The sequence below is a fragment of the Doryrhamphus excisus genome, chromosome 4 (genome assembly GCF_030265055.1).
Source record: "Doryrhamphus excisus isolate RoL2022-K1 chromosome 4, RoL_Dexc_1.0, whole genome shotgun sequence".
NCBI classification, from domain to species: Eukaryota; Metazoa; Chordata; class Actinopteri; order Syngnathiformes; family Syngnathidae; genus Doryrhamphus; species Doryrhamphus excisus.
The window spans coordinates 24,077,593-24,101,800 of NC_080469.1; the positions used below are offsets into that span (position 1 = coordinate 24,077,593).

Sequence of the window (24,208 nt, forward strand, 5' to 3'; positions counted from 1 at the left end):
AAAACGCCAGCTCGGACAATACTGTACCTCTGGAATAGAGGGGCCTGTCGAGCAAAAGACTAAAGCTAAAACAATTTGCTCACGATATGTTTGTGTTGCGTTTGTGTCAAAAGGAGAATGCATTATATTTATTATATATTTTATATTTTTAGTTCATCTAACCAGTCAAAAGTTGTATGTATTATGACTATATATGTATAAATTACTTTAAAAAACAATAATAGTCAATAGTTTATTTCCCATAAAAATATCATTAAGTAATGCGTCATGTGACTAACGTAAACACCGAAATAAAATAAACCACATTTATGATCAAGATGTAGAAAATGTTTAAGGTAGCAGAACATGTGCGGGGTTGCATTCAAAGACACAATTGCTTTGTGTTTTTGTTTATTTAGAAAGCACACATGAAGACGATTACCTGTGTCAATAGTGTCCCAACACTTTTGCTGTTTTTTTCCAAATATTTCTTTCCTCTTCAAAAAATTTTAGTCAATGTTCTTTTCGTCGTATTCTGACTTTATTTTCATATTTTTACTTTATTTGATTTTTATTTTATTATTTGATTTTATTATTTTATTTTTTATATATTTTGTTTTGTTTCTGTTAATATTATGATAAAAAGTAATGTATTTTTTCTTCAATATTTCAGTATTTTTCATCATAATATTATCATTTCTTAGTCTGCACAACATGACATTTTCTCTTAATATTTTGACTTTATTCTCATAAAATTACTGATTTTTTTTATTTTATTTTCCACCTCTTTCGACTTTCCTCTTGTGAATTTTCTTCTTGTAATTATGACATATTTTGACTTTAAAAAAATCTAAGTAAATGTTTTTTTGTCATATTATGACTTTATTCTCATATTTTTACTTCATTTGTCTTTATTCCCATCACATTGTAACCTTTTCCCCAACCTAATTTTCAAACAATTACAACTATATTTTGTTTTGTTTCTGTCAATATTATGATGAAAGAAGCAATGTATTTTTTCTTCAATATTTCAGTATTTTTCCTCATAATATTATGTTGGAAGAATTGTACATAAAGTTATTCTATTTTTACTATATTCTTATGACCTATTTTCTTATGACCTACAAACATTTCATATCACTCACGTGGCAAAAGTAAGATTAATGCTGTGACGCTTGCACATTTGGTGTACATCATGATTAGTGAAAACAGAACGTGACAGAACATTCTCTCAGCAGATAGTTTTTATCACACTCTCGTGGAGAGGAAATAGCTGCATGTGACCCGGAATGTATATGTGTGTGTGTGTGAGTGTCTCCAGAAGATCACATGCCAAGGAGGAGATACCCACACACTATGGATAACATGTTGTACAGAAGAACCGGTTTCAACTGGAATAGTTAACCGCACCCTTCCCCTTAGCAGTTGAAATCTCATGTAACTAGGGTGTTCCTAACTGAATAAAAAGCACGGAGAGCGGAGACTGTCTCAGAGTGGGTAAGGAGGATTATAACTGTGCAGTCTGGTTGGAAGAATTGTACATAAAGTTATTCTATTTTTACTATATTCTTATGACCTATTTTCTTATGACCTACAAACATTTCATATCACTCACGTGGCAAAAGTAAGATTAATGCTGTGACGCTTGCACATTTGGTGTACCTCATGATTAGAGAAAACAGAACGTGACAGAACATTCTCTCAGCAGATAGTTTTATCACACCCTCAAGAGGACATAGCTGCACGGGTCACGAGTAGATGTGACCTTAGTGTGTGTGTGTGTGTGTGTAAGTGTCTCCAGAAGATCACATGCCAAGGAGGAGATACCCACACACTATGGATAACATGTTGTACGAAAGAACCGGTTTCAACTGGAATAGTTAAACCCCCCCATCCCCTTATCAGTTGAAATCTCATGTAATTAGGGCGTTCCTGACTAAATAAATAGCATGGAGAAATGGGGACTGTCAGAGTTGGTAGGAGGATTGTAACTGTGCAGTCTCCATCACTCTCCTTGCAAGTAAAAAGAAACTCACCTCTCTGTGTCTTCCTTTGTACAGGCTGTGTTTTTTTACAAGTGTTGGGGTTTAAACCTGACAACTATGCAGTACTATGCAGTACTTTTTGTAGGATTCAGCAAGATCTCTTTAGACAAGGAAACATGGTACTGTACCCTTTTACAGCCAAAAATACTAAACATTTTAAGCACATTATACAACAAATGAGTCAAAAGAGTGAAATGTACAACATAAATATTGCTTAATAAAACTCATTACCACAAAAAAGCAAAAATACCACCTAACCTGACATATAAAGAGTATTTACTTGCATTTGCTAACCATACAATTTACTGTGTTATTAGTTTGAAACATTACTTAGCGTGAAAGGCATTTAAAGAAAAACAACACATTCTATGTGGGTGGGCAAGGTGAGTAGCTGCGAGGAGCATGTGAGAGTTGTTGGTGTGAGTCCTCAAGCGTGTGTTCATGACATGAACTAAGAGTTTTTATTTTCGGCGTGTGTTCTCATGTGTGACACCGCATGCGATTTTCGAACGAAGCTAGCGCCACAGATGGAGCAACTGAACGCTTTTTCTCCCGTGTGGACTTTCGCGTGAACCGTCATATGTTCCTTTCGAGCAAATCTTTTGCCACAAACGGAGCAACTAAAGGGTTTTTCTCCCGTGTGCGTTCTCGTGTGTTTGTTTAAACTGGACTTTTGAGAAAATCCTTGATGACAAATTAAACAGCGAAAAGGTTTCTCTCCCGTGTGCGTCCTCTTATGAGATACGACATGCGATTGACGGAAGAACCTAGCGCCGCAAATTGAACAGCTATAAGGTTTTTCTCCAGTGTGCATTTTCATGTGTACAATCAAATGTGTACTTTGAATAAATTTTTCCCCGCAAACGGAGCAACTGAAGGGTTTTTCTCCTGTGTGCGTTCTCATGTGAGTTGTCATAGCCGACCTCTGGGAAAACGCATTGCCACAAACGGAACAACAGTAAGGTTTTTCTCCCGTGTGCGTCCGCATGTGTCGAGCCAAATCACACCTTTGAAAAAATCCTTTTCCGCAAACCGAGCATATGAAAGGTTTCTCTCCCGTGTGCGTCGCCATGTGTCGAGAAAAATCGCTCATATAAGAAAAGCTTTTATCACAAACTGAGCAGGTCAAAGGTTTTTTACCCGTCTTCTTTTTAGAGCATTCAGAGTCTTTGTTGTCGGTGTGAGTCCTCAGATCATCTTCGCGGTCTGTATCGCTGCTCAAGGGTTCTTGGGTGCTGTCCTGGTCTTCAGCTTCAAGGGAGTATGACGTCGTGTCGTCGCTATCTGATAGCGGAGCTAAGAGGTTGTCTGCTTGTGATCCTCCACGGTGGTCTCCATCGGCTTCTGTTGTCATGTGTTGTGGCTCCGCCCCTCTGTTCTCCTCACTGTGATGACGCTGTGAGGACTCTGGTGGTTTGTCTTCATGGTCTTCGGTCTTCCCAGTGATGGGAGTCAGTGGTAACTTGGCGAGATCAGGAAGAAACTCTCCCTCTTGGGTGATCCAGAGTGCTTCCTCTTCTTCTTCTTCTTCTTCTTCTTTAACCTGGGGGGGCTGTGGGTCCACCTCCTCCTTTTTAAAGTGGAGGGGATGTGGATCTTCCTGCTTCCAAGTGGAGGTCCCGCCCTGCAGCTGAGGGGCGTGTTCTTCTTGACAAATCATCTGCTGGACGTCTGTGGGACACAATTTTCATTGTCATATTTTCGTCAATGAATACCCCCCACCCCCCCACCCCCGACAAAATTGAACATAGACAAAAAAAAAAGGACAGTGCAGTGCTAGGTTGCTGGCACAACACCCCGTCTCAGAATCCAGTTCTTCAGTGCTTCACTGGTGACCACGAAGTGTTCGGAGCTACATCGAACCTGGTTAACAACGGCGCCGTAAAAAATTGCCGATGACGGTCCCAAGTCACACTTGCTGACTTTCGAGCTCTCCCGACAAGAGCGTGCGCCCTTGGACATTTCCGGGTTCAGTGAGACACACAAGCACCAGATCTGATCGCCGGGGAAACAACAGCCTTTTATTGCAGGTTTGAATGATCTCACAACTGGCCTGAAAAACACGGGATACTTTTATGGGCAAGCTGACACTCAGCTCTGAACCCCTGACATCACTTCCTGTCCGCCTCTCTCTCTTAGAGACACAAGCACAAGTCTTGTTTGTCTTAAATGGCTTAATTACTCTTATTATGTCAACTATATTGGGGGACACCAGAGTAAATGTGACTATAGGGGTGCTAGTTCATGTTTGTAGGTCTCTAATAATGTTAAAAAAACACATTATAGAGTAAAAGCAAAATAAATAAAAAAATACCACCAGATTTATAGTGAGCAAAGCTATGATTGATGCATGCAATATTTGTTTGCCATCAATACTCCATAGCAAAAATATGTTGTTTATTTTATTAATTCATATTCATAAAGTGTTAAAGTTATTGTGGTGTTGTGTCATCTATGTCATATATTTGTCATTTATGCTACAAAATGCTAATCTGTTGTAGTACACGGACTGTGTAGAATAATGAAAATATGTCTAATTTATAGCCATATTCAATCCTGGGGCGTCAAATTAAAGCATTAATTGTAATTAATTCTGGTCATATTTCATCACTGTGTTGTGTTTTTTTTAATCTTGTTAATCTATTTAGTTTTCCTGTTTCTGTATGCAAGTTGCCTTGTAAAATCCCCTTTTTTAAAAAAAGATGTTGGGGTGGAAAACAATGGAATGGAACAACGGAAAACACACCCGGAAGTGGTCCCTGATTGGCTGTCATTGTGTTGGGATTGTTGCTGTGAGCTTCATCTTGCAAGCACAATAACAGCCAGTCCATGTCCACTTTAGGGTGTGACTTTTCCACTTTTCAACACTTTATGAGTAAACACATAGAAATACCTTCTCCTTTTCCTCTCCTGTTCGAGAAAGTTCCTCCTCGTAGGACGCTAGCGTTCTTTCAAACGATGCAAATATTCATCCATTCATCGGCTGCCGCCATTAGCCATGATCATGACTGTTTTCTTGTAGCGAGACCCCCCCTCCCCCCAAAAAAAAACACTCGCAGTGTCCAATTGAAGGATGTGCAGCCGACGAAGGACCCAGAAGACCCGGTTCGACGAAGGCCAGACGTCTGGGGGTTCCTCCTTCAGCAGTCGCTGGCCTTTTTCTTCTTCGATGGTTTTACCACTGAGCCAAGTCACTCATGATGTCACACTGCTGCCACCAGGCGGCGGTGTTGAAAACGGCAACGGAAACACGAGTGAAGTAGTTTTTTCCATAGCAGGGGCGTCACAAGGTTCTGACGGGGGTGGGGGACTGAGTCCCCTGGAGTTGAACAAGATATCCCTAGTAGTTTTTTTGTAAAAAAAAAAAAAATAAATAAAATAAATAAAATAATCAATACAAAATAAAAAAAAATCTATAAACATTTATTTATTTATAAATTCATAATTTAATGAAATAATAATCAATAATAATTATTTTGTAAAATATTAATTTATATAATTTTATAAATTACAATAAAAAATTAATCATTTTACAAAATTAATAATTTAGTACAATAATAATAATTCTATAAAATAAATAATTTTGTATTTGCTATTAATTTTTTATAGATTTTTTTACCAAAAATATCTCCGACAAATTTATTCTAGGGGGCCTGAATAAATAATAATACAATAAAAACTAAAAATAATAAAAAAAAAAAAATAGGCCTAATGACACCACTGTTCCATAGATTGTATTAAATATAACAAAAGTAGCATGAGCTTTAAATGGTCTGAAATTGCCTCCTAAATCAAATAATTTTTGACAAATATTGCGCCGGTCGAGCAAACTTGGTTTCTTGGATGAAGGGTGTCCATTCAATTTATATTGCAATAAAAAAACATAAAGAAAAAACAAGCTACATCCTTCTAGTATACAGTTGGACAAAATAACCTAAGAAATCAGTTTTACTTACAATATTTCACAACAACATACATTCCCGTAGGGCACCTTCTATGTATTAAAAAACAAAACAAAAACAACCGTGTGCACGTGTCTTCACGTGGACGGCCAAAATTTTCTTTTCAATCCGACACCGGCGCCAAGAGTTTGTCTATTTGTGGTCCTCCACAGTCGTCTCAATCTTCTTCTTCTTCTGTTTTCACGTGTTGTAAAAGGAGGCTCCGCCCCTCCGTTCCAACCACGGGGATTGTGATGAAGCCGTAAAGGATTCGGGCGGTTTGTCTTCGTGGTCTTCAGTCTTCACGGCCATCTTGGTGAGATCAGCCTCCTCTGGAGGAGATCAGGGCACCTTAGATTAGTTTCTTAGAGAGACGTCAACTGTCAGGTCTAAAAACCCCAACACTTGTAAAACACAGCCTGTATAAAGGAAGACACAGAGAGTTGAGTTTCTTTTATTTGCAAGGAGAGTGATGGAGACTGCACAGTTACAATCCTCCTTACCCACTCTGAGACAGTCTCCGCTCTCCGTGCTTTTTATTCAGTTAGGAACGCCCTAGTTACATGAGATTTCAACTGCTAAGGGGAAGGGTGCGTTTAACCGGTTCTTTTGTACAACATGTTATCCATAGTGTGTGGGTATCTCCTCCTTGGCATGTGATCTTCTGGAGACACTTACACACACACACACACACACTAAGGTCACATCTACTCGTGACCCGTGCAGCTATGTCCTCTTGAGGGTGTGATAAAACTATCTGCTGAGAGAATGTTCTGTCACGTTCTGTTTTCTCTAATCATGAGGTACACCAAATGTGCAAGCGTCACAACATTAATCTTACTTTTGCCACGTGAGTGATATGAAATGTTTGTAGGTCATAAGAAAATAGGTCATAAGAATATAGTAAAAATAGAATAACTTTATGTACAATTCTTCCAACCAGACTGCACAGTTATAATCCTCCTTACCCACTCTGAGACAGTCTCCGCTCTCCGTGCTTTTTATTCAGTTAGGAACACCCTAGTTACATGAGATTTCAACTGCTAAGGGGAAGGGTGCGGTTAACTATTCCAGTTGAAACCGGTTCTTCTGTACAACATGTTATTCACAGTGTGTGGGTATCTCCTCCTTGGCATGTTATCTTCTGGAAACACTCACACACCCACATCCTGCGGTCACATCTTCTTCTGACTCGTGCAGCTATTTCCTCTTATGTGCAAGCGACACAGCATTAATCTTACTTTTGCTATGTGAGTGATATGAAATGTTTGTAGGTCATAAGAAAATAGGTCATAAGAATATAGTAAAAATGGAACAACTTTATGTACAATTCTTCCAACACTTAATAAAACCCAATACCACAAAAAAGCAAAAATACCACCTAACCTGACATATAAAGAGTACTTACTTGCATTTGCTAACCATACAATTTACTGTGTTATCAGTTTGAAACCTGACGGGTTCTTACTTAGCTTGATAGCGTTTAAAGAAAAACAACAGTCACATTCTATGTGGGTGGGCAAGGTGAGTAGCTGCGAGGAGCATGTCAGAGTCGACGGTGTGAGTCCTCAAGCGTGTGTTCATGACATGAACTAAGAGTTTTTATTTTTGGTGTGTGTACTCCATGTGTGACACCACATGCGATTTTTGAATGAAGCTAGCGCCACAGATGGAGCAACTGAACGGTTTTTCTCCCGTGTGTCCTTTCATGTGTATCGTCACTTGTGCCTTTTGACCAAATCTTTTGCCACAAACGGAGCAACTAAAGGGTTTTTCTCCCGTGTGCGTTCTCGTGTGTCTGTTTAAACTGGACTTAAAAAAAAATCCTTGACGACAAATTAAACAGCGAAAAGGTTTCTCTCCCGTGTGCGTCCGCATGTGTTGGGCCAAATCACACCTTTGAAAAAATCCTTTTCCGCAAACCGAGCATATGAAACGTTTCTCTCCCGTGTGCGTCGCCACGTGTCGAGAAAAATTGCTCATATAAGAAAAGCTTTTATCACAAACTGAGCAGGTCAAAGGTTTTTTACCCGTCTTCTTTTTAGAGCATTCAGAGTCTTTGTTGTCGGTGTGAGTCCTCAGATCATCTTCGTGGTCTGTATTGCTGCTCAAGGGTTTTTGGGTGATGTCCTGGTCTTCAGCTTCAGGGGAGTATGACGTCGTGTCGTCGCTATCTGATAGCGGAGCTAAGAGGTTGTCTGCTTGTGATCCTCCACGGTGGTCTCCATCGGCTTCTGTTGTCATGTGTTGTGGCTCCGCCCCTCTGTTCTCCTCACTTGGACTGTGATGAAGCTGTGAGGACTCTGGTGGTTTGTCTTCATGGTTTTCGGTCTTCCCAGTGATGGGAGTCAGTGGCAACTTGGCGAGATCAGGAAGAAACTCTCCCTCTTGGGTGATCCAGAGTGCTTCCTTTTCTTCTTCTTCTTTAACCTGGGGGGGCTGTGGGTCCACCTCCTCCTTTTTAAAGTGGAGGGGATGTGGATCTTCCTGCTTCCAAGTGGAGGTCCCGCCCTGCAGCTGAGGGGCGTGTTCTTCTTGACAAATCATCTGCTGGACGTCTGTGGGACACAATTTTCATCGTCATATTTTCGTCAATAAATATTTCCCCCGGGATACTTTTACAGCCAAGCTGACGCTCAGCTCTGAACCCCTGACATCACTTCCTGTCTGCCTCTCTCTCAAGTTACCGAGGAAACATACCGTATTTACAGCCCCTCTGTTCCAACCATGGGGATTGTGATGAAGCCATAAAGGATTCGGGTGGTTTGTCTTCGTGGTCTTCAGTCTTCACGGCCATCTTGGTGCGATCAGCCTCGTCTGGCTCTCCGTCCTCAACTTCCACGTTAACGTTGGGGGTCGGCGGGCGGGGCTCCCCCTGCGACTGATGACCATTCAGCTGGTGGACGTCTGCAGGACACAAACACACGTTTGTGTAAGCCCCACGACAAAAATGGCGGCTCATTTCATGAAATGTATGCATGACCTTTGGGGAAACGTGAATACTGTTTTGGAAAAATGAAACAATCAGCAGTGGGGAGCGAGGATTGAACCAGCAACTGTGTAAAACCCGCTCTACCACACTGAGCAACTGACACACCCACCAATGTAATCTAATGAGAACATTTTTACAAGAATAACGCAACATTATAAGGAAAAATAACATCATTTTGGTAGTAAATACTAAATAGTACAACAATAGTACTTAGATTAGTTTCTTAGAGAGACGTCAACAGAGCTGTGGACCTTTTTCTCCTCTCTGATCCGGGGGGCGCGGTCTTAGACTCTGGATGCCTTCAAGAAGAGCCGACACCATGGACTCGTTGCTCTGGAGGATGGTATTCACCAGCCTTTCCTGCATTTCTTGGCTCTGTCGTAACTGGTGGACCAAAACAGTCTGGATTCTCTCCATGCTGGACGTAAACCGCTCCACGTCAGACCGTCGGCCCCTGGGTCTTTGCCTTTCCCCTAAAACATATAAAAAGTCATCATTAGCCATCCTCCAAACCCCTTGGACAGCTCAACAGGCCAATTTAGAGTCTCCTATGAAGCAAACATCCATATTCTTTGGAGAAAATGCCACACAGAGATGCAACATTGTCACCATACCTGCAAGATAACCTACCAAACATCGCAAAGCTACCTGGGCGAGTCTTCGTCTTTAATACAGGAGGACTATCAGTCTCCCGTTCTTCTGTTTCAGCCGTCTCTTCCATTTCGACGGCATCCTCTTCGTCTGGATGCTTCTCTGGGTCATCAGTTGGCTCTCTCTGGTCTTTCGGCACACTCTCTACAAGCAAAATAATGAAATAAACGTAAATAATCTGTTACTATAGAAGAAGCAGACGTGTTTTTAGCTCTTCAGCAAATGAAAAGGTCTAATTTGCCGAATGGTTTGTTCAAGTATGCATTTCTTTATGCCTCGCTGTAGTCAAAACAAATCATAAGCATTCAATTGTATTGTGCAATGTATTTAACATTAAAAGTACAGCTACAATTTTTTGTAATAATCAACAATCCTTATGTGAGACTTGAATACGTGTCTCTCTTTTATGAGCATTCTAAAGATATAAAAAGAGCTAAACAGGAACAGTTAAGAACGCAGGTAATTGAAAGCACCTTGTATAAAACCTATTGAAAAAAGCTACAATGCCCCATTTACATAATGTGGCCTACCTATTAAACAAACTACAGCGACATTGTTATTATTATTATTGTCTTCTAGCTGTCATGTATAGTCATTCCACGGTCAGAATATTCCATCGGGGTGCTGCGGTATGATCAATAATATGTTTGAAACTATAGTGGTATAGTTGTATTTATTTAATAATTGGCCATTTAAAAATTGCATTGAGGTGAAGCGACATGAGGAAATGACGAATCTGCGGATAAGAACAAAAAGATCGAACATGGACACACATTAGCTTAAACCATAGCTACTAGCGATGTGTACGGATACAGTTAGCTCCTAGCTAACGTCACTAGCAATTTACCTGAAACGGAAGCCCCAAGGCCAACGTCCAAGCCACACGTTTGAGACAACGCTCGTCCTCCTAGCAGGTCATCGAGGAGATCAAAGTATGGACACGGAACTGAGTTGTGTCCATTTATTTGCATCTTCCTTTTGGTTACGAAGTAATTCCGCTTCATGCTTTTCCATTTCACTATTATCTGCGCAGAAGTCCGAATGAAGCCCGCTTCCTCCATTTTTTTCGCCACCTTTTTAAATACTTCCCCGTTCCTGGTTTTACTTCCGTCGAGCCACTTGAAAATGTTGGGTTCTTTCAGCTGCCGAAGCAAGAAGACGGCCTCCTCTTCGCTCCAGAAATAAGTGCCACGAGGTCCTTCTGACGACATGTTGGAAAATAATGTCCGTCTCTCTTTTGTGAAGTGAATTGGATCCGCTTCCGGGTTATTGCCCGCCTTGGAAACTGGCGCATGCGCAAAACGCCAGCTCCGACCTCTGGAAGAGAGGAGCCTGCCGAGCAAAATACTTGATGATGTAACGCCATAGTCACATGGGAAAGTAATCTAATAATCTGCTCACGATATGTTCGTGTTTGTGTTGCGTTTGTGTCAAAAGGAGAATGTATTATATTTATTATATATTTTTAGTTCACCCAACCAGTCAAAAGTTGTATGTATGATCAGTTTTAGTTTTATGTTTAAGGTAGCAGAACATGTGCGGGGTTGCGTTCAAAGACACAATTGCTTTGTGTTTTTGTTTATTTAGAAAGCACACATGAAGACGATTACCTGTGTCAATAGTGTCCCAACACTTTTGCTGTTTTTTCCAAATATTTCTTTCTTCTTCAAAAAATCTTAATAAATGTTATTTTTGTCATATTATGACTTTATTCTCACATTTTTTCTTGATTTGACTTTATTCCCATCACATTGTAACCTTTTCCCCAACCCGATTTTCAAACAATTACAACTATATTGTTTTGTTTCCATCAATATTGTGATGAAAAAAGCAATGTATTTTTTCTTCAATATTTCAGTTTTTTTCCTCATAATATTATGATTTTTTTGTCTGTACAACACAACATTATCTCTTAATATTTTGACTTTATTCTCATAAAATTGCTGATGTTTTGCTAACTCGTAGCGCGTCCCACTTAGCCTAGTGGACATCAGGGAGGACATCCCGCGTGTGTCCCCATGTGTCTATTCAATGTGGAACTCTGAGCAAATGAATCGCCACACACAGAGCAGCTAAAAGGTTTTTCTCCAGTGTGCGTCCTCATGTGTGACACCACATGCATCTTTCGGGAGAATTGAGCGCCACAAACCGAGCAACTAAAAGGTTTTTCTCTGGTGTGCGTCTTCATGTGTGACAGCATATTTACCTTATGGGCGAATCTTTCACCACAAAGCGAGCAGCAAAAGGGTTTTTCCCCCGTGTGCGTTCTCATGTGTCTTGTCAAAGTGGACCTCTGAGCAAATTTATCACCACAAACCGAACAACTAAAAGGTTTCTCTCCTGTGTGCGTCCGTATGTGTCGAGTGAAATCACCCTTTTTAGTAAATATTTTCGCACAAACTGAGCAACTCAGATGTTTTTTACCGGTCTTCTTTTGGGAGCATTTAGAGTGTTTGTTGTTTGTTCCGCTGCTCAAGGGTTCCTCGGCGTCGTCCCAGTCGTCATCCTCAGGGGAATGTGACGCTGTGTCGTTACGATGTAGAAGTGGAGCAAAGAGGTGGTCTGCTTGAAGCTGAAGCCGTGACGACTCTGATGGTTTGTCTTCGCCGTCTTCAGTCTTCACAGAGACACCAATCAGTTGCACCTCGGTGAGATCGGCTTCCTTGCCCTCCTGAGTGATCCAGAGTTCCTCCTCTTCTTTAACGTGGAGGGGCTGTGGCTCCTCTTCTTCCACTTTAATGTTAGGGGGGTCCTGATTGAAAGTGGCGATCTCCCTCTGAGGCTCAGGGGGTCTTTCTTCTTCAGCATCAATCATCTGCTGGGCGTCTGCAGGTCACAACAAGCACACTTTAACTCAGACTGTCAAATATGATATGATCAAATATGAATATTTTACTCTAGTGGACAGACAGAACAGTGTCTGAATGATGTTCTTCTACACTTGGAATGGTCTTGAGGAGCAGGCAGACATTATAAGAAGTTATAAATAGTTCAAGTAGAGCTGGTCTATGACTGCTTTGCCTTGATTTTGACTTTATTCTCATTATATTGTGACTCTATTCTCCTAATATTACTATTTTTCCCCAACCAAATCTTTCAAAAAAATTATTTTTAAAATATTGTCTGTAAAAAACATTTTTAAAAATTAATTCAACTTTACTGCATTTCTGTTGTTTCTTTCCATTTTGTAAAAAAAAATAAACTTTTTCTTGTTTTTTCCCACATTATATTTTTATTATAATTATATTTTTATGATATTATTTTCTAACCTAATTTTCCAAAAATTACTATTATTTATTTCCTTTAAAAAATGCATCAATCTCTACATATAGTATAACTCGAATAATACCGCTCGTTTCACACAAATGGAAAAAAAGGCAGAAAAAGACGATCAGACCTACCAGCGCTGGCAGATATATTAAATGTAGTAAAAGTAAAAGTAGAAGGCTAGTAAAGTTGGGGAAAAAACATCAATGTGAGACTCACAAACAGCTTCAAGTTGTTGTCGATATCGCTCCTTTTCATCCCTTGATCGAGTCAGTTCCTCCTCGTAGGAAACTATCGTTCTCTCAAACAGAGCGAATATTTCATCCGCTGCCGCCATTAGTCGCTCATTCACCAACTCCTTGAACATTTTCTATGTTTTTAACCCGATTAGACGTCGTCTTCTTTACCCTTTGTCGCGTCTCTGCCGCCCCCGGAAGCGTTGCTAACTTCCACCCTTTTCTTCTTCGGTTGAGGTTAGCTAAGGCGACAGCGGCGTCACAATGCTGCCATCTAGCGGCGGTGTTGAAGGTTACCAAAATAAGGAAGAAGAGAGGCAAAATCACCTTATCGCTAATCTTTCTAGTCAATAAAATGTAATAGTTGTACAGTGCGCTAAATAATGAACGTACTTTGCTTTTCCTGGTTTGAATCGGTTGATGTCAAAACTTGGTGGGTTTTCCGCCCTTTTCCCACACGTGACACCGCTCTCTTCTCCTATTGGTTAGCAGAACGTAAACAGGAAAAGGGTTTGTTGGGCAGACCTTGAAACAACTAGTGATGGAAAACTCGATTCCTTTAAATGACTCGCTTTCTTATGAGTGAATCATTGAAGTGAATCGGGTAGTCTATTCTCCCAAGTCGCTCCAAGATTGTAATGATTAAATTGCGCAAAATTCGAATAATATTACGATGTACAGACTATTCAGCAGGAAAAACGTCACGACTTCGAAATGAAACCTCTTGACAAAAACTCAGTCGTTATAAACATTAAATAAAATGTACAATCTTTTCCAAAATCCACCTTTCTAAGACCTAAATGCATATAACTGACTCCTTGTAAAAAAAGTGCTATTTCACTTGTTGTGCAGGTGTAATAACAAATAATTGCTTCCAAACCCGACTGTGATCATTAATTTCTCCAAAAACTAAGATTCCTTAATATTATTAGAGCCCTCTAGATGTGGAATAACACCCCTATAGTCGCATTTACACTCGTATTGCCTAATGTGGTCAACATAATAAGAGTAATTTAACATAAATAAGACTCATATCTGTGTGTGTTGCCATAAATATGAGCGATCAGGGGTTCAGAGTTTAATTTTAGCTAGTCGTGGGTTACAGTCACAACATTAGTGTTTTTTTTAGGGATTATTGGTGATTGATTATAATTCTAACCTGCAATAAAAGCCTTGTTGTTCCTGTGATCAAGTCTGGTGCTTGTGTGTCGCACCCTTTATAGTATTTTTGTACATTTCGGCATTTTTTTATGCATAAGTATGCTTAATTGAGGCAAAAATTATGTAAACATTCATTCAATATGTACAAATCCTGGCTAATAGTGGGTTGTATTCAACACACAGCATGGTTTATTAATTCATATTTTTGACAAACTGTGATAAAGTGAAGCTGAGAATTTTTTTTTTCGAAACTCACAGCGCTTCATTCACTCCACAGTACCCACACCTTACAATGAGACCTTTAAAGGAAGTGCAGAACCCGTGTGTGTCCCCGTGTGTCTGTTCAAAGTGGACTTCTGAGCAAATGTGTCGCCGCAGACTGAGCAGCTGAAAGGTTTTTCTCCTGTGTGCGTCCTCACGTGACTCAGCAAATGACTGTAATATGAGAATCTTTTAGCGCAGACGGTGCAGGTAAAACATTTTTCTCCTGTGTGCGTTCTCATGTGTAACAGCGCATAATCTTTTCGGAAGAACTTCTTACCGCAAACCGAACAATGAAAGGGTTTTTCACCCGTGTGCGTCATCATGTGTCTTTTCAAATTGGCCTTGACCGCAAAAGTATCGCCGCACACAGAACAAGCAAAGGGTTTTTCTCCAGTGTGCGTTCTCATGTGCCCGACCACATGTTGCTTTCGGGAAAATCTTTTCCCACAAATTGAGCATCGAAAGGGTTTTTCTCTTGTGTGCGTCTCCACGTGTCTCGCCAAATAGCTCTTATAAAAAAAGCTTTTACCACAAAACGAACACGTAAACTGTTGTTTTCCCGGCTTCTTTTCAGAGCATTCAGAGTGTTTGTTGTCGGTGTGAGTCCTCATATCACCTTCAGCGTCTGTATCGCTGCTCAAAGGTTCTTGAGTGTCGTCCCTGTCTTCATCCTCAGGAGAGTGTGACGTGGTTTCGCCACTATCTGATAGCGGAGCTAAGAGGTTGTTAGCTTCTGTTGTCATGTGTTGTGGTGAGATGCTGTTCGGAAGCTCCGCCCCTCCGTTCTCCTCACTTGGACTGTGAAGAAGCTGCGAGGACTCACATGGTTTGTCTTCATGGTCTTCGGTCTTCACAGAGACACCAGTCAGTGGCAGCTTGGTGAGATCAGCCCCCTCCGTCCCTAGAAGACACTCTCCTTGCCGGGTGATCCAGAGTTCCTCTTCCTGTTTGACATGGGGGGGCTGTGGATCCTCCTGCCTCAAAGTGGAGCTCGTCCCCTGCTGTTCTTGTTGACGACCAATCAGATGCTGGACACCTGCAGGACACAAACCGGAATCAGTGATTTGTTTTGAACATTGTTGTCATGTTTGATGTCATAGTTATTAAACTTCAATTTTTTTTTATTATTATTGTACATTTATTGATCAACATTGACTGCTTATAAAGTAACCACCAATAAAAAAGTATTTTACTACATACTACAATGTATGTCTAACATAAATGAAAGCTAAATGAGAACACACAATACCGTACATTTGTATACGGGCCGCCATTTTGGATTATATTAGCATACTGTACTGTGATATCATAAACAAAACTCGTTCGTGGTGTGTGCGAAACTGTATATATAAATATAAACATATTATAAATATATATATACAACGTCAAGAGATGAAGATGTCTAGTTGAGAGGTAAACATACGTCCAACTTGCAATCCAATGTTAGCCTTGCTAACAGCAGCCGTCAGTTGTTGTCGATGTCGCGTCTTCTCCTCCCTCGTTCGACAAAGTTCCTCCTCGTAGGACGCTAACGTTCTTTCAAACATCGCGAATATTTCATCGGCCGCCGCCATTAGTCGCTCCTTCACCAACTCTTTCAACATTTTAAATGCGATTTCACTCGTCTTCGCCCTTCCACATCAAGCGTTTCCGGTTTCTGACTTCCGCATTTTTCTTATTTTGCTTTAATGGCGGGTAGCAACCATGACTTAAAAAAGGTGAATACCGCCACCTAGTGTATCAGACTTATTTTATTATTCAAATTAGGAGAGAAATAAAAAAATAATACTGATTAAATAATTAAAAAATAAATATTACTACCATCATAATAATGATGGTAGTAATATTCTAATGATATATATTCATAGTAATGGTAATTATTATGAATTATTTTTACTCCTCTACTGGTTTGAAGCCTTTTGACCTCTATTATTTCTCTATTATCTCTCCTAATTTCTTATTTTAACTTCGTAACTGACATAGTTATTTGTGTTTAATTACATATTTGCCTTTTTCTAATAAATGTTTTGCAACGTTTCATGCTTTGTTTAATTTCTAATTTCTGTCACCGCTCAAACTCCAACTTCTGCTCAAACCAGTTTGGTTGGCTGGCCTTTGTTGTTGTGCCAAGAGACACTTGTATGACATCTTCTGACACTTAAAGGGTGTTACTCAAAGGGTGTTTAAGTGGATTAATTATACAGCCGTGCAAAGTAATTAACGAAAGCCAAGACTATGGTTTCAGGCAGTCCAACAGTGTACCGCTAGAGAGACAAAGATCTCAGTAAGTCTCCAACAGCGACATCAGTGGAAGATGTCACCATCTCCCTGAATGTTCACTGGTGTTGGAGGAGAGTGGAAGCTACTGCGGAAATCCACCACCAGTTCTTTAGTTTTCCCAGCGTTGATCTGGAGGCGGTTTCGCTGGCACCAGTCCAGAGAGTCCTGTGTCAGTCCTCTGTACTTCCTGTCGTCCCCATCCCCATCTGTGATGACCGACGATTGCGATTGCAGAGTCGTCAGAGAACTTCTGCAGGTGGCAGGTTGGTTTGTTGAGCCAGGACCGTTCCCTGTGGGGCCCCTGTACTGCAGACCACCGTGTCGGACACACGGTCCCGTGTCACATACTGTGGACGGTTGGTGAGGTAGTCCAGTATCCATGACAGAACATGATTCTTACAGTGCTCCCAGGTTTCTCCAGGTGAGAGAGCGCTCTCTGCTGGAGGAAGATGACCCCGTCGTTCGAGATGGCCAAGGATGGAATCGAACCCCGGTCCTCCTAGCTGTGAGGTCTGCATGCTAACCACTCGACCACCGTGCCGCCGATATCAATATTTAGATGACTAAAGCCTCATGTCTCCAAAGTAATTCTTTGTTGTACTTTTTGCAGCGTAATTGCCATAGTTATTTGTCTTTATTTATACATATTTGCCTTTTTTTCCTAAAAAAAATAAATAAATGTTTTGCTTCAACTTCAACTTTGCTTCGACTTCTGCTCAAACCGGTTTGGTTGGCTGGCCTTTGTTGTTGTGCCAAGAGACACTTGTAGGACATCTTCTGACACTTAAAGGGTGTTACTCAAAGGGTGTTTACGTGGATTAATTACACAGCCGTGCGAGGCGTGTATTTTCTTCAAAAATAATTGATGTTTTGTAACATTTCATGCTTTGTTTCACATCATTTCTGTCACAACTCAAACCTTAATCATGTTTTTTTCCGCTTTTTAAATATTTTTTCTTTCTTTTTTCTTTTCTTTTTCTTAATTTATTTCAGACATGCATACTATGCTACATTATTCTTTCTCACATATACAATTACAATACAATACACTTACTATATATATTTATATATATGTATATATATACACATATACATACACACATATCTACATATATATATATACACATACATACACACACACACATACATGCACACACACAACACCTCATTACTACACATGGATATACACATAGACATAAATATTTTTTTACTATCATACAATTAAGTTGTATGATATCATCAGCAGTGACTAACCCCCCCCCCCACTTGGTCCCATAAGCAGCGTTCTGGTCAGTTTTTGGTGAGGTGGAATGTAGTTCCGGTTAATTGGTGGGGCCACGTAAGTAAAGAGTTTGTCTTTTCAAAGCAACATGGTTTCAAAAGAGTAATACCGTTGTTAACCAAAACGTCAGACCTCTCAATCGCTGTGTTATTTTCTCTCCGTTTGTATCACTACGAGTATTTGCCTGTCCATCTTGCGTCGCTGCAGTCTTCAGGTGACCGTGTGAAAGGATACGGTGGGATATTTGTGTAATGCAAACGTATTACTCTTTTGAACGCATATTGTTATGAGAAGCCAAACTCTTTATTTACGCCGCCCGCGGGACAAAGTGGGGGGGGGGTAAGTCACCGGTGATGGACTACACTGCTGATGGGGATGTCATACAAACTAACCCTTAGCTAGGGCTAAAGTCATTTTTGGACTGGACTAATACTAATAAAGTATTGAAGGGTTTATGTAGATTCTGTTCCACAGATGGCGCTAATGCACACGAAAGCTGCTTGCCAACCGCCAATAAACAACAGAAGAAGAAAAAAAACACAAAGAAGAACGCAGTCTGACAACTTTCCGATTGAGCGGGTACAAGATACCTCAATCGGATTGGGGAAAGGAATATTCCACCCCTGGGAATCCCATTATATATTCATTTGGATTGGCACTTTTCTTTGGGAATGAGTCGTATACAAAGGTTACATTCTTTCCGTTTGAGCAAATAAACCGAATGCAATTGGAATATTTGGGTCCATGTATACTTGGCTATTGGAATATTTGGGTCCATGTATACGTGGATATTGGAATATTTGGGTCCATGTATACGTGGATATTGGAATATTTGGGTCCATGTATACGTGGATATTGGAATATTTGGGTCCATGTATACGTGGCTATAGGAATATTTGGGTCCATGTATACGTGGCTATTGGAATATTTGGGTCCATGTATACGTGGATATTGGAATATTTGGGTCCATGTATACGTGGATATTGGAATATTTGGGTCCATGTATACGTGGATATTGGAATATTTGGGTCCATGTATACGTGGCTATAGGAATATTTGGGTCCATTTATACGTGGCTATTGGAATATTTGGGTCCATGTATACGTGGCTATTGGAATATTTGGGTCCATGTATACGTGGCTAATTTCAGGTTAAACCTTTCAGTATTTGAAACGTTGCAATAACCAATCCATTTTTATACAGGCTGTAACCCCATCTGCATTTAAGCAAGTTTCAAACAAACATTTAATTAATTCACACGACAAACTCAATCAAAAAAAAAAAAAAATCACCAAGGAGCAATTCAGTTCATCTTGGGGTAATCTATACACAGGACAGTATGTTTGGATGATAATAGCGTTTACCGCATCTGCAGTCTCTTTGATTTGTGATTGATTTATGAGCGAGTGGGTAGATCAAAGGAAGGCAGGTGCACAGGTGAGGAAGACAACAATCCCAAGCATGGCACTTAATCAGTAGGGGTGGGAATCTCACCACTGACGACGATTCGATACACATCTCGATGTACTGCCAGCGAATTTTCTGGCGATGCGATTCACCCTCTTCACGATGCGATACGATGCGATACGATGCGATAATCATTTAGTTCAAATCAATGCGATCCGATACGATACGGTGCAATTTCTTGCGATATGATGCAATTCAACATGATGCAAATAAACAAAGGGGAAAAACTGTAATTCACCTGCTGGCTGCCTTGAAAGCTGTCAGAAAGCTACCAGAACAAGTCATTCCAAGTCATTAAAAAAAAAAAAATACATTCAAAACGTTACAAAATAAACTATAAACATGCCCATGCAGAACCAATTCATATTATTATTAGTTTTAAATAAACAGACACAAAACTAATCTAGCCTATATGGTCCTTTACATGATGTAACTATATACTGACATAATGCTAACCATGATCACCATCAAAATAGTGATATATATATAACAATAAATAGTCAAAAGATGACTCGTTCAAGACCTGATTGGATGACATTTTTAGGTCATTTTTTTATCATTTTAGAAATAAGGAGTTTGTATATTACAGTAAACTTCGGATATATCGGATTCAATTGTTCCCACTGGTTTTGTCCGATATAAGCGAAATCCGTTATATGCGTATACCGGAAAATGTCCGTTTTACGCATATATTGGATTTATATCCGGTATATGCGTAAATCGGATTTTATCCGTTATAAAAAGGCACTTCCTTGACTATGTTTCCAATGTACCTGCAAACGCTGCAAATGACGTCGTATAGCGGCCTGTCACGATTCGGCGAATCGGAGCGCCACGATGCGGTCATCCGATATATGCGAGGGAAATTTCATGGAAATGCATTGGAACGGGACTGGAGATTTTGTCCGAAATAGGCGAAATCCGTTATAAAAAAATCCGATATATGCAATGAATTTTTATTGGAAATGCATTACAGAAAAATTGGTTCTTTTTTATCTGTCCGTTGTGAGCGAATTTCCGATATATCCGAGGTTTACTGTATCTATAGGCGGTATTATGGATTATCCTTACTGACCTACATTTAGCGAGTGAAGATATATTTTACTTATTACCCCATATTTCCACACAATAACTTAGATATGATAAAACCAGAGAACAATAAAGTGTGGAGGGATTTCCAATTGAGAACAAATTTTGCTTTGTTCAATATTTGTAATATGAGGCTTCCAGTTCATATTTACATCTATTATGATCCCCAGAAATGTATTTTCCTTCATCCTTTCAATGTCTACAACGTCTATTTGTATTTACTGGTACGTGTCCTTTCTGCTGCTACCAAACAGCATAAGTTTAGTTTTACTTCGATTCAAGGACAATCTATTATTATCAAACCATATTTTTAATCATCTTTAATAATCTTCTCTGACATTTCTAATGATTTCTTCTGTGCTCCCTCCGGAACAAAAAGCAGTGGTATCATCCACAAATAATTCCAGCGTTAAGCCTTTCGTAACTTTGCTAATGTCATTGAACAAGTTGAACAGTTTTGGTCCCAGTATTGACCCCTGGGGTACTCCGCACATAATATATATATATATATATATATATATATAAAAACTTGCAGGTGTGTATTCACCTAGCTGTATGTCAGTTAAGTAGCTTTTGACCCAGTTCAGAACTAATCCTCTTATTCCGTACCTTTCTAATGTAGTTATTAGGATGTCATGATTGAGGCTTTTATCAGACTCACAATTAATCGCATTTAATCGCAGATGGAAATAATTCGATGTGCAACTACAACGATAATTACATCAAATTGTATGTAAAGGGATATCAATTTGGGAACTTTGGGCCATTATTTAAAAATATACAGTCAGCATGCATATTTTTGTATTACTATTTTTCTTTATTGTTTGCACATTCGCTCTCAAAGTCGCGGCAAACTCAATAAAAAAAAAACCCCAAGCAGCAATTCAGTTCATCTTGGGGTAATCCATGAACAGGACACTATGTTTGGATGATAATTGCGTTTACGACAGTCCCTCACCGCATCTGCAGTCTCTTTGATTTGTGATTGATTTATGAGCGAGTCGATAGATCAAAAGAAGGCAGGTGCACAGGTGAGGAAGACAACGATCCCACGTAATCAGTACACATAATCAGTAGGGGTGGGAATCTCACCACTGAGGACAATTCGATACGCAGCTTGATGCACTGCTAGCGAATTTTCTGGCGATACGGTTCACCCTCTTCACGATGCGATACAATAATCATTTAGTTAAAATCAATGCGATCCAATACGATACGGTGCAATTTCTTGCAGTATGATGCAATTCAACATGATGCAAATAAGCAAAGGGGAAAAACTGTAATTCAGTATGGTCCTACAAAAAGTACTTGGCTTTATTCCTTATCGGCACTTAGCAGTAATTTTTTTTACTATGCACCACTTCTTACTAATTCTTTTTGCCATCTTAAAACAGCAACGACTTTTCCGCACACTTTCACATCGGCTATGCAATTCCAATATCAGCGGTTCAGTGGTGGAGTAAAACACTTAAACAATAATTACTGCTGTAAAAAATACAATACGCAGCAACAACAAAGTTAGAGTGACACGTTCAACAGCGCAATTAATGTCAGTTTATATTCCTGTCTGCAAAACACACTGCTAATATAAATGCACTAGAACAGGGGTCTCAAACACGCGGCACGCGGGCCAAATGTGGCCCGCAGGACACTAGTTTGAGGCCCCTGTTCTAGTTCTTTGATATGGATGCTGTATGGTATCATGTACCCAGAAAAAAAATTATTACGTTTGATTCATGTTCATGTTAAAGGTTAAATAACTGTTAATAGTTATCCTCCCTATCCGTGTGGAAGTGGTATGTTTTTGGCGATTTAAGTTGAAAGGAAATAACTTGAAGGCTACCGTTTAGGTCGCTAGCTCTCTAGTTTGCGAGTTAGCATGTGTCTCAAGACCCTGCAGTTGCGCAATATATTGTAAATAAAAAAGTATAAATGTGACTATAGTCGTGTTTTGTCATGTCTACAGGGCTCTAATAATACTTTGTTCATTTTGATCTGAAAAAAAATAATTTGGCCAAATAACTTTGGTATCGTTTAACACGCGAACAATACAGTTTAACTACATTTAAGGTCAGAAAAGTGGAAAAAAGCCTAATTAAGATGTGCTCATTTCCAGTTAAACCACACCTACTTTCAGTTTAAGTCCCGCCCACTCCAAGTACAGACACTACGCAGGTCATTTCGATGGGCGAACCGATAAAGATAGTGGTGTACTTCCTCATCGCCGGTACTTAATCACTTAATCGCACTTAATGGGAGTTAATAACGGGCATTGAGCAACTAATTGCACAGCCATGCGAGGCATTTCATGAAAAGCACACAAACAGGTTGACACCCAAGACCAGGATTTCAGTCGCGACAGTGACATGCATCTCGATATGACTCAGTCAGGTCAAAGCACCTTCGTTATTTGTAAACAATTAAACAAAAGAAAGTAATTACTTTTACTCACAAGGAGAACGGAAAAGATGCACTCAATATACAACCTCCAAACGCTCTCCATTTTGACCCTCTTTGAGGGTCCCTTAGTTACATAGTTGCCATCGTTATTATGGTGTACCTTCCTTGTCTGTGTACTATCGGTTCGGCGAACATCCGTTACACCCGCCAGAACCTTTTGGAAATATGGGACCAGCATCAGATATCTGTTACGAGTGAATATCATCACACGTGCAACATTCCAGACGACATAGCGAGACCATTGGGCTCTCCGTGGATTGTTTTCGGGTCTCTGAGGCGGCGCAGACAAAAAAGAGAGAGGAAGCAGAAACGGGGCCGCAGGTCCGGTGTTATGCTAAGGCTAAGGAAACGCCAAGCCTGTATCTCTCCAATGTCTGATCCCTGACGCATAAAATGGACGACTTGGAACTACAGCTTGGAGAACTTGGAACGAGCTGGTTGCACAAACGACGCAGGACAATCTGGTGACAGGTGCGTGAGAACAAGGACTTAAGTAACAATCAGTAATTGGCAACAGATGTGTGAGGAGATTCCGCCAACGGATCTGTGTGGTGCAATGCGGGACAGAGAGGTGGAAGCAAAGCAGCACATACAGGATATGACAGTACTCCCCCCCCCCTCTTATTAGGCTCCTCCTGGCGGCATACTTGGCTTGGTAGGATGGAGTGACGGTACCCGTCAGCTGCTTCAGGAGTCCCACAAACCATCCATGCTCGATAGGACTCTGGTGTCCACCATCGGGTTCGGGGCCTGCCGCCACGGAGAGTTGAAGACTCGACGAACGGGAGACTCTACCAGATGTTCACCCTAAGCACACCCTAACTACTGGTTTGGGTCTCCCAGGTCTGTCCAGCATCCTCCCCCGCCATCCAATCCAACTCATCACCAGGTGGTGATCAATTGACAGCTCAGCCGTTAGTCCAGAACCTTGTGTGTGTGTCCTTGTGTGTCCTTGTGTGTCCTTGTGTGTCCTTGGGTGTCCTGGTGCCAACATGGTGTTAGTTATGGCCAAACTGCGCTTCGCACAGAAGTCCAGGAACATCACACGGCACGGGTTCAAATCAGGGAGGCCGTTCCTCCCAATCACGCCCCTC

The 24,208-nt window shown here is 40.4% G+C and overlaps 3 protein-coding genes across 4 annotated transcripts; all 3 read right to left on the minus strand.

The window, feature by feature from the left end:
* Positions 1 to 154: 154 nt before the first annotated feature.
* On the minus strand, positions 155 to 5,180 carry LOC131128125 (oocyte zinc finger protein XlCOF6.1-like). Its single transcript, XM_058070709.1, has 2 exons — positions 4,918 to 5,180; positions 155 to 3,695 (listed from the first exon to the last, which is right to left on the minus strand). Exon 2 carries the CDS (start codon positions 3,682 to 3,684, stop codon positions 2,476 to 2,478), a length of 1,209 nt encoding a protein of 402 aa, XP_057926692.1. The 5' UTR covers positions 3,685 to 3,695; positions 4,918 to 5,180; the 3' UTR covers positions 155 to 2,475.
* A 1,252-nt stretch (positions 5,181 to 6,432) lies between these two features.
* LOC131128095 (zinc finger protein 316-like) lies at positions 6,433 to 13,324 on the minus strand. Of its 2 annotated transcripts, none has more exons than XM_058070661.1 (6): positions 13,095 to 13,324; positions 10,456 to 12,434; positions 9,588 to 9,752; positions 9,209 to 9,430; positions 8,666 to 8,872; positions 6,433 to 8,523 (listed from the first exon to the last, which is right to left on the minus strand). In XM_058070661.1, the coding sequence occupies exons 2-6, from the start codon at positions 10,817 to 10,819 to the stop codon at positions 7,568 to 7,570; spliced, it is 1,914 nt and encodes a 637-aa protein (XP_057926644.1). In that variant the 5' UTR covers positions 10,820 to 12,434; positions 13,095 to 13,324; the 3' UTR covers positions 6,433 to 7,567. The 2 variants fall into 2 exon arrangements, with proteins under 2 accessions (XP_057926644.1, XP_057926645.1); XM_058070662.1 differs by having other exon boundaries at positions 9,606 to 9,752; positions 13,095 to 13,322.
* Positions 13,325 to 14,345: 1,021 nt separating this feature from the next.
* Positions 14,346 to 16,206, minus strand: LOC131128126 (zinc finger and SCAN domain-containing protein 30-like). Its single transcript, XM_058070710.1, has 2 exons — positions 15,960 to 16,206; positions 14,346 to 15,572 (listed from the first exon to the last, which is right to left on the minus strand). Exons 1-2 carry the CDS (start codon positions 16,138 to 16,140, stop codon positions 14,560 to 14,562), a joined length of 1,194 nt encoding a protein of 397 aa, XP_057926693.1. The 5' UTR covers positions 16,141 to 16,206; the 3' UTR covers positions 14,346 to 14,559.
* Between the last annotated feature and the right edge of the window lie 8,002 nt (positions 16,207 to 24,208).